This window comes from Oncorhynchus tshawytscha, linkage group LG07 (assembly GCF_018296145.1).
Source record: "Oncorhynchus tshawytscha isolate Ot180627B linkage group LG07, Otsh_v2.0, whole genome shotgun sequence".
Taxonomy (NCBI): domain Eukaryota; kingdom Metazoa; phylum Chordata; class Actinopteri; order Salmoniformes; family Salmonidae; genus Oncorhynchus; species Oncorhynchus tshawytscha.
In genome coordinates this window covers 46386717-46400884 of record NC_056435.1, presented here as the reverse complement: position 1 = coordinate 46400884, position 14168 = coordinate 46386717, and the positions used below count along the sequence as shown (strand labels likewise).

Sequence of the window (14168 nt, the reverse complement as noted above, 5' to 3'; positions counted from 1 at the left end):
TGACCTTGATGTCAGAGTGATGGATTACACAAATTCCTATACTCTTCAACACATTTGACCTGCCACACAGCTCTGAATAGGAGCTGGTGAGGAGTTGTCAATGCTACTGTACTCATATAAATACAGGCATTGCATCTTGGTGATGAAGAGATGCCATGTGGTCAGAACCTTGTCCTGTCCTGAATCCTCCTTATGGACTTTCTATCTGAAAAGCAGAGAAGGGAACAACAACAGAACTGAAACAGAATTACTTGGAAAGCCCAGATAAAACCCAAATATATTTATTAGCCTTACGTGGGTGGTCAGCGCAGTAGTGGAAAAACCCAATTGTCAAACTTGAGTAAAAGTGAAAGTCACCCAGTAAAATCTTACTTAAGTATATTTCAAACCAAATACTTTTACTAAGTTTCAAAAGTAATTGCAAAAATACTTAAATATCAAAGTAAAACTATAATTAATTTCTCATTCCTTATATTACACAAACCAGACGGCACAATTGTATTTTTTACATTTTTATTTACGGATAGCCAGGGTCACACTCCGACACTCAGACATAATTTCCAAAATCAGCATTTGTGTTTAGGGTTTCTGCCAGATCAGAGGTAGTAAGGATTACCAGGGATGTTCTCTTGATAAGTGTGAGCTGGACCATTTTCCTGTCCTGCTAACCATTTGAAATGTAACCTGTACTTTTGGATGTCGGAAAATGTATGGAGTAAAAAGTACATTATTTTCTTTAGGAATGTAATGAACTAAAAGTTGTCAAAAATATAAATAATGTACAGATACCCCAAAAAACAACTTAAGTAGTACTTTGAAGTATTTTTACTTAACTTCTTGCGTCGAGCCATCCCGGATCCGGGATCGTGAATACAGCCTCAAGCTCATTACCATAACGCAACGTTAACTATTCATGAAAATCGCAAATGAAATGAAATTAATATGCTAGCTCTCAAGCTTAGCCTTTTGTTAACAACACTCTCATCTCAGATTTTCAAAATATGCTTCTCAACCATAGCAAAACAAGCATTTGTGTAACAGCTAGCGCAGCTAGCGTAGCATTTAGCGTTAGCATCAGCAGGCAACATTTTCACAAAAACCAGAAAATCATTCAAATAAAATCATTTACCTTTGAAGAACTTCAGATGTTTTCAATGAGGAGACTCAGTTAGATAGCAAATGCTCAGTTTTTCCTGAAAGATTATTTGTTTAGGAGAAATCGCTCCGTTTGGTGCGTCACGTTTGGCTACCAAAAAAAAAACGAAAAATCAGTCATCAAAACGCCAAACTTTTTTCCAAATTAACTCCATAATATCGACTGAAACATGGTAAACGTTGTTTAGAATCAATCCTCAAGGTGTTTTTCACATATCTCTTCATGATATATCGTTCATTGAAAGCCTCCTCTCAATCACTGGATGACTGCGTGCAGCTTGTAGATTACGCACCAATTTAGACAAAGGACACCGGGCGTACCCCTGGTAAATGTATCACAATGCTGCAGACACCTTGGAGAAACGATAGAAAGGGCAGGCTCATTCCCGGCGCATTCACAGCCATATAAGGAGACAATGGAAAACGGAGCCTCAAAAATTCTGCCCATTTCCTGGTTGAAGTTTCATCTTGGTTTCGCCTGTAGCATGAGTTCTGTGGCACTCACAGATAATATCTTTGCAGTTTTGGAAACGTTAGTGTTTTCTTTCCAAAGCTGCCAATTATATGCATAGTCGAGCATCTTTTCGTGACAAAATATTGCTCTTAAAACGGGCACGTTTTTTTAATCCATAAATTAAAAGAGCGCCCCCTATATCCAAGAAGTTAAGTACTTTACACCACTGGGTAAGCGACAGCGAAGAGCTTTATACCGTACACTACTGCCAAGATGTCTGGCTCCAAATATGTGTCTGTTCTTACAAGTGGTAGCGGAGTGACTCCCGGCCTCCAATATCATTTAATTAAGGAGCCTCGCTCCGCCCTGCATATTAGGCCTTAGGTTGACCATAAAAAAGAAAAGGAGAGCCTCACACTCTTGGAGCTCAGATGCTATAATTGAATAACCGTTGTTTTGACAGACAAGCTGTCTTCATCAGGGTAAAATGACAAACACTGTGGGTCACTAATTTATATGGATTGGAAGGTTAACTATGGACATTAAATTCATGTTGTCTTCTTCTGTGGTGCCCTCCCTATGATGGACTGTTTTTGGGCCAGCCAGAGGTCTGAGTGCTGCAATAACAATAACTTCCTCACTGTAGTTCATCATGGAATGAATAATAGTCTAATGACCATCTTATAACAAGTTGTAAACTGATATTCTCTATGGCTTCATATGGCACAGCTCCCTAGGTGCCAAGAGGAAGCCGATGAGGAAGCTGGTATACACACTGCTGTCTATGCAGGAGCTGAAGAAGAGGCTGAAGGAGTGCCACCTCTCTGCCCAGGGCACCAGAGACCAGCTGGTCAGGAGGCACCAGGACTTTGTACACTTCTACAATGCCCAGTGCGACGCCCTCGAACCGAAATCAGGTAAGAGTGCCATTTTCACTGTGTGAAAAATTACGATGACAGGGAGTCAACCTTGGCTGATGGTACAAATCTGCTTTTAAGTGTCAAAGCAGTCTTCTAACCACCATAAACATACTTTCCTCAATTCAAAGCCATTGTTGTATAACTGTTTTGGCCATCATTCACTCCAAGCTCTCATTCACGATTGACGAACCTTTACAAGAAAAATGTGAAATCACACCTGCTAGTTCCAATTTCTGTGCGTGTGCGTGTAGCGGAGGTAATTTACAGCAGCCCAGTGTGGTGTGTACAGAGCCAGGCACACTGACGGCTGTGTTTGCAGAGAGCACTGCAGACCATGTCACAGCCCTGCCAAGTCCTCTCTGAGTTAGTATTTCTCCATGATAACACAGAACCTGCCTCTGCATGGAACGGTCAGAGGTTCAGCACAACAGAATAGAGATCTCTGATGGGAAGCGGTGTTTGGATGAAACACCAAGGCCTGCTTTGAGCCTAGCACATCATTTGAGTCTACTCTTATCAAGACTTAAATCATTTCAGCTCTAGCAAGTATTTTTTCTTGCCTTGCCTTTTGCCATGCTTCTGTGATATCTTGAGGGTGTTTATTACAGTACTTGTACATGCTCTAAGAATGTCAGTGAGTGACCTTGATACGTGATCATGCTAGGTGTATAATGGCATGTCCTCCTAGACCTAGCGCTTGGCTTGTACTATCCAGTCAGTAGTTGGGCATGTCAGAGGATAAAGGCTGTTAACAACACAATACTTTATATATTTGACCTCGACGGACAGGTTCTCTAATCCAACAGCACCTGCTCAGACTAATCGACATGAAAATGCCAGGAGACGTGTGTGTGTGTACAAATCACCCATAAAAATGTAACCACTTGATAGTTCATGTGTATCTCTGAGGATGCTTCATTTCCTCAGTAAAGGTCTCCGGGTCATATACCTTAATGTGGTAAAAACAACAGTTCACATAAACAAGCCATGTCTATGATCCAGAGGGTCATAAAGGTCTCTATTCATCCTCTTTCAATAGCCAAAGACATCGCCAAAGAAGTGGAGGCCAACGAGAAGGCCAGGAAACAACTGCAGGGGAAAACCAAATGTGTACGTACCAAAACAGGATCAAGGCATCACTGACTAGCGCCACAGGACCACCGGATAGTTTCTGTTGTTCCCAACATGGCACTATGTCCAATAAAAGGTGTTGTCTCTCATAAACAACCTGGTCTAGTGTGTTCTTGAAGTTAAAATTATCACTTTACATGGTCTTTTTGTTGTCCAATTGTGTTGCAGGCTATGGTCTTCTCTAAGAACCAAAGTCTGGGGCAAATCGATGAGATGCATTCAACTTACAGTAAGTCATGTCTGACTGGTATGCTTCCTCCATTGATCTGTTGTCAGTAGCTAGGTTGTTATCCAATTTGTGACAGATTTTAATGCTAATATTCTAAAATCTGCATAAAGAAAATATGCGCATTTTCCCACCAGTGGTGTTTTCACCAAACGGATTTGTTACGGATAGAAATCACAAAATGTTATTATTTGCATAAGTTTTCATGTACCGAATAAAAAATAAAATAAAGTTCAGTGTGTTTCCATCGCATTTTCAACTCTACCAATAGTTTTGTCACAAACTGTTGCGTTTAAATAGCAAATGTGCCTGATCTAGCCAACTGCATACAGTGCAGGTAGGCTGTGTGGGTAGGCTAGTCTACATGAGATTATTATGGATAAGAGCTAGAATATTTTATTTGTCAAACGGCAGTCAAGCATTGATCATCATGTCACCAGAATCAGACCCTCGATATTTATTGGAATGGATCATCAAGATCAATGTACTCTTTCACCACCCTGTGAAGTTCATTAGTTATTTCATCTGTAGCCTAAGAAATTGCATGGTTTCCCAAGTCATAGTGGAAGGATCACACACCATATCATTGCATAAATCCAAGTTTAATTCGATATGATGGTTATTTAATGAATATTTGCGCATTAAAGCATTTCCACTGCCATTTCTCGCAGAATACATTTTACCGACACAAAATATCCCCCCGCATGTCAAACAAACCATGCTACACACTGTAGTAGCTCTTGATTATGTAGTGCTTACTTTAGAATGTTGCTGTGTACTGTGTAGAATACTATACTAAACACTGTAGTGTCACTCTACCACGTAGTGCTTACTTCAGACTGTTAGCTGCTAGATTTGTCAATGCTTTTTTCCATTTGAACGTGATGTCCCTGGGGAACTCATGCCAGGAATTTTCCTCTGATGTTCCCCCCTCGATCATGTAGTGCTTACGATATCATTTTGTAGTATACTGTAGTATACCATACTCCCCACTGTAGTATCCCTTGCAGTGCATCAAATGAACTGTTTGGTCCACCGGCCACTGGGGCAGGGGCGCAAAGCTGTCATCAAGGCAAAGGGTGACTACTTTGAAGAATCTCAAATATAAATATATTTTGATTTAACACTCTTTTTGGTTACTACATGTGGTGTTTCAGTTTTTGATATCTTCACTATTATTCCACAATGTAGAAAATAGTAAAAATAAAGAAAAACCATGGAATGAGTAGGTCTGTACAAACTTCCTATTTATCTTTTGATGTATCAAGCAAGCAAAGTTTATTAAAGCTTAGGCTTGCTTTAATAGACAAATAACACATTAACATGCGCACCAAAATTATTTAGATCAGTTACTTCCACTAGACTAAAAACGATGACAAACAATACTGTACTTCTGATGGTAGAAAATAACGGGAAATGCCTCCCAAAAAAACCTTTACATAATGAACATCTTGAATTTTGTAACACATGATTAAACTCACTGATGGTCAAACTTAACACATACCATTCAGAACAATTGACCACCCCAAACAGTTCTTAAAGACAGCATGGTCACAAAATGGTTGCTCACAGAACTAAACCGACAGCAACAATGCCCTACAGCCTATCCACACAAAGGACCTTCCAGGTAGAAAGGCTCTTCCAGGTACAAAGCTCTCCCCTGGACATGACCAAAGGGTGCTTTTTTACATTTCCTGCATGTCCTTCCCTAATAAGGGTGGCTCGGGAAACAGTGACCCAAATGTGGTTCTTGCAGTTACAAGACTGTAACTGATTGAGGATTAGGGGAAGGTTATGGTGATGCCCATCTACTGTGGGATTTCAGTTAAGGAGCAGGCAGAGATGCTTTTCAGTTTAAGAGTCTTTATAGATTCAGGTAATGTAGATGATACATGGCAGGGAATGATTGACAGTTGTTGACATGTGATTTGTCTTGAATCAAGACTTGGTTGGCTTTGTATAGAGTATGGTTTACCTAAAAAGACGCACAGAAATAAAGAAATATAATGAACAGCAATAAACATGCCATTAACAGCTGATTTCATTATGTAATAATCAATGACAATCTCCACAGAGGAGCTCTGTCAGAGTGACCATCGGGTTCTTGGTCTCCCCCGATTGCTCAGTTTGGCCGGGCGGCCAGCTCTAGGTAGAGTCTTGCTGATTCCAAACTTATTCCATTTAAGAATAATGGAGGCCACTGTGTTTTGGGGACCTTCAATACTGCAGAATTGTTTTGGTACCCTTCCCCAGCAGCATCTACGGACAATTAACTTTGTTTTTGCTCTGACATGCACTGTCAACTGTGGGACCTTATATAGACAGGTGTGTGCCTTTCCAAATACAATCAATAGAATTTACCACAGGTGGACTCCAAGTTGTAGAAATATCTCAAGGTTGAGCAATGGAAACAGGATGCACCTGAGCTCAATTTCAAGTCTGAATACTTATGTAAATACGTTTTTTTTAATTTGCAAAAATGTCAACTTTTTTAGTTTTGTTATTATTGGGTATTGTGTGCAGATTTGATTTAGAAAACAATTATTCAATCAATATGGCTGTAATGTGTAAATGTGGAAAAAGTGAAGGGTTCTGAATAGTTGTACTGTACTGTACTGCACTGTAAATATAGTAAAGCTACAGTTTTTTTAGACTGTAGTATTTTTTTCATGTGGGCTGGCCCTTAGATACTGTATCGGCGCGGCAGGTAGCCTCGTGGTTAGAGCATTGGGCCAGTAACCGAAAGGTTGCTGGATCGAATCCCCGAGCTGACAAGGTAAAAATCTGTCGTTCTGCCTCTGAACAAGGCACTGTTCCCCGGTAGGCCATCATTGTAAAGAATAATTTGTTCTTAACTGACTTGCCTAGTTAAATAAAGGTTCAATTTAAAAAAAGATACTTAAACGCGGTGCGTTTTGTTATTTCAGAACGCTTAGTCATTCCAGTCCACTTGAGTGGTGCACTCACTTTAGTCCTTGTACCAGTTTAGGAGAAGTCATTTTCCTCTGAGAGCTCTGAAGTGAATCAGGCCAGAACCAGAGATAAGAGGAGTGGCTCTGTCACATACACAGAACATATCAATACAGTGGGAGTGCAACAGGGGTGCACCATCGAGCCTGCTCAATGCCCTCGTATGGCTAAGGACCCACTTCAGCGGAGAGAATTGCCAGGAAGACCATAAGCTCCCCTGGTGGCTGTGTGGCTGTATATTCTGAGAACTGTGATGAAGTGATTAAGCATCAGGGACTCTCACAGCAGCAGACATTACACCATGAAGAGGAGGGAAACGCTTAGGTTTACTGGGGTGTTTCAGTGTCTCTCTGGTGAATAATTATGACCTGTAATAGCCTTTACCCAGTGGGACTTAATTTATGCAGAAGAATCTGAGACAGATTGTGTTTGCCTTGCCTCTTGGGCAGACAGACAGAGCGAGAGTTTGTAAGGGGACCGTATGGAACTTTGCAAGGTTAAGTGGCTGTGATAGCCGGAGGAAGATAAAAGGTGGGTGGAACTAGAAATAGCTTGGTGGTGCTAACTTTGATAAATATGGAGATTGAAATATTGATCTGACTCATGAAGGGGTGTATTATAAATAGCTGGCTTAAATGAAAACGGTTTGATTAATCAGACCAGAGCAGGCTCGCCCGGCCCCGCGATGACTCACTCCTCTGGCTGTTAGATCAGTGAATGGGCAGACACCAGGGATATGGCAACACACACGCACAAACACAGATTGCTGGCCACATGCGGTATGTGGTAGCAGTCTCGCTCGCTCTTCCAAACATGTGAACAAGATGGGCACACTCAATGAATGTGCCTCTATCAGTGTGCTATTGTTGTGTCATTGAACAGCAAGGTTGCGAGCAGGACCCTAAAACAATGCCAAGCAGAACTCTTATCAATGGAGACCAGTTTTTTTTCTTTCTCAGTGAACTTCAGCTTTTATTATTATTATTATTATTATTATTATTATTATTATTATATATATATATATACAGTTGAAGTCGGAAGTTTACATACAACTTAGCATACAAGTTTACATACAACTTAGCCAAATACCCCTATTACTAGCCCGTTCAACCTCTCTTTCGTGTCGTCTGAGATTCCCAACGATTGGAAAGAAGCTGCGGTCATCCCCCTCTTCAATGGGGGGGGGCACTCTTGACCCAAACTGCTACAGACCTATATCTATCCTACCCTGTCTTTCGAAGGTCTTTGAAAGCCAAGTCAACAAACAGATTACCGACCATTTCGAATCACACCGCACCTTCTCCGCTATGCAATCTGGTTTCAGAGCTGGTCATGGGTGCACCTCAGCCACGCTCAAGGTCCTAAACGACATCTTAACCGCCATCGATAAGAAACAGTACTGTGCAGCTGTATTTATCGATCTGGCCAAGGCTTTCGACTCTGTCAATCACCACATCCTTATCGGCAGACTCGATAGCCTTGGTTTCTCAAATGATTGCCTCGCCTGGTTCACCAACTACTTCTCTGATAGAGTTCAGTGTGTCAAGTCGGAGGGCCTGTTGTCCGGGCCTCTGGCAGTCTCTATGGGGGTGCCCCAGGGTTAAATTCTTGGGCCGACTCTGCATACATCAATGATGTCGCTCTTGCTGCTGGTGAGGTTCTGATCCACCTCTACGCAGACGACACCATACTGTATACTTCTGGCCCTTTGGACACTGTGTTAACAACCCTCCAGACAAGCTTCAATGCCATACAAATCTCCTTCCGTGTTCTCCAACTGCTCTTAAATACAAGTAAAACTAAATACATGCTCTTCAACCGATCGCTACCTGCCCGTCCGTCAAGCATCACTACACTGGACGGTTCTGACTTAGAATATGAGGACAACTACAAATACCTAGGTGTCTGGTTAGACTGTACACTCTCCTTCCAGACTCACATCAAACATCTCCAATCCAAAATGTAATCTAGAATTGGCTTCCTATTTCGCAGCAAAGCATCCTTCACTCATGCTGCCAAACTGACCATCCTACCGATCCTCGACTTCGGCGATGTCAGTTACAAAATAGCCTCCAATACCCTACTCAACAAATTGGATGCAGTCTATCACAGTGCCATCCGTTTTGTGACTAAAGTCTCATATACAACCCACCACTGTGACCTGTACATTCTCGTTGGCTGGTCCTCGCTTCATACTCGTCGCCAAACCCACTGGCTCCAGGTCATCTACAAGACCCTGCTAGGTAAAGTCCCCCCTTATCTCAGCTCGCTGGTCACCATAAGAGCACCCACCTGTAGCACGCTTTCCAGCAGGTATATCTCTCTGGTCACCCCCAAAACCAATTCTTCCCTTGGCCGCCTCTCCTTCCAGTTCTCTGCTGTCAATGACTGGAACGAACTACAAAAATCTCTGAAACTGGAAACACTTATCTCCCTCACTAGCTTTAAGCACCAGCTGTCAGAGCAGCTCACAGATTACTGCACCAGTATATAGCCCATCTTTAAATTAGCCCAAACTACCTCATCCCATACTGTATTTATTTATTTTGCTCCTTTGCACCCCATTATTTTTACCTCCTACTTTTCACATTCTTCCACTGCAAATCTACCATTCCAGTGTTTTACTTGCTATATTGTATTTACTTTGCCACCATGGCCTTTTTTTGTCTTTACCTCCCTTATCTCACCTCATTTGCTCACATTGTATATAGACTTATTTTTCTACTGTATTATTGACTGTATGTTTGTTTTACTCCATGTGTAACTGTGTTGTATGTGTCGAACTGCCTTGCTTTATCTTGGCCAGGTCGCAATTGTAAATGAGAACTTGTTCTCAACTTGCCTACCTGGTTAACTTCTCTAGGGTAGGGGGCAGCATTCAGAATTTTGAATGAAAAGCATGCCCAAATTTAAATGGCCTGCTACTCGGGTTATTGTCCGGTTGAACTATTATAGATCATTTAGGCTAAAAACAACCTGAGGAAATATGCATGGGGTCATTGTCCATTTGGAAGACCCATTTGCGACCAAGCTTTAACTTCCTGACTGATGTCTTGAGATGTTGCTTCAATATATCCACCATTTTCCACCCTCATGAGGCCATCTATTTTGTGAAGTGCATCAGTCCCTCCTGCAGCAAAGCAACCCCACAACATGATGCTACCACCCCCGTGCTTCACGGTTGGGATGGTGTTCTTCGGCTTGCAAGCCTCCCCCTTTTTCCTCCAAACATAACGATGGTCATTATGGCCAAACAGTTCCATTTTTGTTTCATCAGACCAGAGGACGTTTCTCCAAAAAGTACCGTATTTGTCCCCATGTGCAGTTGCAAACCATAGTCTGGCTTTTTTATGGCGGTTTTGGAGCAGTGTCTTTTTCCTTGCTGAGCGGCATTTTAGATTATGTTGATATAGGACTTGTTTTACTGTGGATATAAATACTTTTGTACCGGTTTCCTTCATCTTCACAAGGTCCTTTGCTGTTGTTCTGGGATTGATTTGCACTTTTCGCACCAAAGTACGTTCATCTCTAGGAGAAAGAACGCTTCTCCTTCCTGAGTGGTATGGTGGCTGCGTGGTCCCATGGTGTTTATACTTGCGTACTATTGTTTGTACAGATGTGCATGGTACCTTCAGGCATTTGGAAATTGCTCCCAAGGATGAAGCAGACTTGTGGAGGTCTACATTTTTTTTCGGAGGTCTTGGCTGATTTCTTTTAATTATTCCATGATTTCAAGCAAGGAGGCGCTGAGTTTGGGAGGTAGGCCTTGAAATACATCCACAGGTACACCTCCAATTCACTCAAATGATGTCAATTATGCTATCAGAAGCTTCTAAAGCCATTACGTCATTTTTCTGTAAATGTCCAAGCTGTTTAAAGGCACAGTCAACTTAGTGTATGTAAACTTCTGACCCACTGGAATTGTGATACAGTGAATTATAAGTGAAATAATCTGTCAATCTGTCAATTTTTGGAAAAATTACTTGTCATGCACAAAGTAGATGTCCTAACCGACTTGCCAAAACTATAGTTAACAAGAATTTTGTGGAGTGGTTTATAAACGAGTTTTAATGACTCCAACCTAAGTGGATGTTAAACTTCCAACTTCAACTGTATTTTAAAAATATTTTTTGCCCTTGGCAGGCTATGGTAATAATCTAATAATCTCTCAGCCCTGTCAGCCCTGGGCCTCTACAGGGGTACACTGAAATTAGTTTGTCTCCACAGTCCTTAAACTGTAACTGTTTTAAAGTCAACATTGGCTTCATGATGAAAACCCTGAGCAGTTTCCTTCTACTCCGGGAACTGAGGTAGGAAGGACACCTGTATTTGTAGTGACTGGATGTATTGATACACCATCTGAAGTGGGGCAAAAAAGTATTTAGTCAGCCACCAATTGTGCAAGTTCTCCCACTTAAAAATATGAGAGAGGCTTGTAATTTTCATCATAGGTACACTTCAACTATCCAGAAAATCACATTGTAGGATTTTTAATGAATTTATTTGCAAATTATGGTGGAAAATATTTGGTATTTGGTCAGTAAGAAAAGTTTATCTCAATACTTTGTTATATACCTTTTGTTGGCAATGACAGTGGTCCAATTTTTTCTGTAAGTCTTCACAAGGTTTTCACACACTGTTGCTGGTATTTTGGCCCATTCCTCCATGCAGATATCCTCTAGAGCAGTGACGTTTTGGGGCTGTTGCTGGGCAACACGGACTTTCAACTCCCTCCAAAGATTTTCTATGGGGTTGAGATCTGGCGACTGGCTAGGCCACTCCAGGACCTTAATGCTTCTTACGAAGCCACTTCTTCGTTACCCGGGCGGTGTGTTTGGGATCATTGTCATGCTGAAAGACCCAGCCACGTTTCATCTTCAATGCCCTTGCTGATGGAAGGAGGTTTTCACTCAAAATATCACGATACATGGCCCCATTCATTCTTTCCTTTACACGGATCAGTCATCCTGGTCCCTTTGCAGAAAAACAGCCCCAAAGCATGATGTTTCCACCCCCATGCTTCACAGTAGGTATGGTGTTCTTTGGATGCAACTCAGCATTCTTTGTCCTCCAAACACGACGAGTTGAGTTTTTACCAAAAAGTTCCACTTTGGTTTCATCTGACCATATTACATTCTCCCAATCTTCCTCTGGATCATCCAAATGCTCTCTAGCAAACTTCAGACTGGCCTGAACATGTACTGGCTTAAGCAGGGGGACACGTCTGGCACTGCAGGATTTGAGTCCCTGGCGGCGTAGTGTGTTACTGATGGTAGGCTTTGTTACTTTGGTCCCAGCTCTCTGCAGGTCATTCACTAGGTCCCCCCGTGTGGTTCTGGGATTTTTTCTCACCGTTCTTGTGATCATTTTGACCCCACGGGGTGAGATCTTGCGTTGAGCCCCAGATCGAGGGAGATTATCAGTGGTCTTGTATGTCTTCCAGTTCCTAATAATTGCTCCCACAGTTGATTTCTTCAAACCAAGCTGCTTACCTTTTGCAGATTGTCTTCCCAGCCTGGTGCAGGTCTACAATGTTGTTTCTGGTGTCCTTTGACAGTTCTTTGGTCTTGGCCATAGTTGAGTTTGGAGTGTGACTGTTTGAGGTTGTGGACAGGTGTCTTTTTATACTGATAAGTTCAAACAGGTGCCATTAATACAGGTAAGAAGTTGTTACAGGTCTGTGAGAGACAGAAATCTTGCTTGTTTGTAGGTGACCAAATACTTATTTTCCACCATAATTTGCAAATAAATTCATTAAAAATCCTATAACGTGATTATCAATTTGTCTGTCATAGTTGAAGTGTACCTATTATGAAAATTACAGGCCTCATCTTTAAGTGGGAGAACTTGCACAATTGGTGGCTGACTAAATACTTTTTTGCCCCACTGTATTAATAACCTCACCATGAAAGGGATATTCAATGTCTGCTTTTTACCCATCTACCAATAGGTGCCCTTTGCGAGGCATTGGAAACCTTGCTGGTCTTTGTAGTTGAATCTGTTTGAAATTCACTGTTCGACTTAGGGACCTTGTATGTGTGGTCATTCAGAAATCATGTTGAACACTATTATTGCACACAGAGTCCATGCAACTTATTTAGTCTTGCCATAACAAAGGGCTTGAATACTTATTGACTCAATAATACTTTAACCCCCCTACTTTTTTCCGCCTGAAGACATACCCAAATCTAACTGCCTGGAGCTCAGGCACAGAACCAAGGATATGCATATTCTTGGTACCATTTGAAAGAAAACACTGAAGTTTGTGTAAATATGAATTGAATGTAGGAGAATATAACACAATAGATCTGGTTTAGATAATACAATGAAAAAAAACATAAAAATAAACTTATTGTTGTATCTTTAAAATGAACAAGATAAAACAAACATTCAGAGGATGATGGGGACAATGTCAGTGAAAAACATAAGAGGGCAACAGTACTTGTGCAAAGGTTCAGAAGGATAACTTCCAAAATGAGTGTGCTACATGACATTTATCATGAAGTCACCCAGGTGTCCCACACAAGTAGCCCAAATGTACCCAAGTGGCCAAATTGGTGAAGTTATACATTTTGAATGTAATAACTATATACAAAATACCAAAATGGTATTCTAACACCAAAAAAAAAAAAAAATGGAGAAAAAACATAAAATATATATACACATTTACAAAATAACACTTTATATATTTGGAAGACCCTCAGTCCTTTACAAAATATTGTGCTGCTGATGCCAGGTGCCATAGCAGTCTCTTTCTGCTGTGAAGCAGAGGGTCACCAAGCATGTGGTGCAGGTGATTGGGGACTTCATTTTGCAAAGAACACAGCAACGCCTCCATGCTGTGCCCTTTTGGCCTTGAGGCACATCCATGCCTGCAGAAATAAATTTGGCAGATGAACACCACCTGGATGAACCAGCTTCAGTGGGGGATGGACACCTTGGCACTGGGGGCTCTCATTCGGAGTCAGTGTCACTGTGAAAGAAAATGTTCAGTTAGAATAGTTTCACATATGAGCCCTGTATAATAAACAGATATACAGTGGGGCAAAAAAGTATGTAGTCAGCCACCAATTGTGCAAGTTCTCCCACTTCAAATGATGAGAGAGGCCTGTAATTTTCATCATAGGTACACTTCAACTATGACAGACAAAATGAGAAGAAAAAAATCCAGAAATTCACATTGTAGGATTTTTTTATGAATTTATTTGCAAATTATGGTGGAAAATAAGTATTTGGTCAATAACAAAAGTTTATCTCAATACTTTGTTATATACCCTTTGTTGGCAATGACAGAGGTCAAATGTTTTCTGTA

The 14168-nt window shown here is 41.3% G+C and overlaps 1 protein-coding gene across 4 annotated transcripts in view; it reads left to right on the top strand.

Moving 5' to 3' along the window:
- Positions 1–14168, top strand: part of LOC112254648 (E3 ubiquitin-protein ligase RAD18) — an 84366-nt gene that overhangs the window by 15012 nt on the left and 55186 nt on the right. For 3 of the 4 annotated variants that reach the window (XR_002954175.2, XM_024427374.2, XM_024427373.2), the window contains exons 7-9: positions 2339–2526; positions 3569–3639; positions 3829–3889. Coding sequence is in view for 3 of the 4 variants with exons in the window: in XM_024427374.2 (XP_024283142.1) it covers positions 2339–2526; positions 3569–3639; positions 3829–3889 (320 nt within the window). In the remaining variant the exon portion in view is untranslated. The remainder of the gene's footprint in view (positions 1–2338; positions 2527–3568; positions 3640–3828; positions 3890–14168) is intronic. The other variant, XM_024427375.2, reaches the window with a different exon arrangement.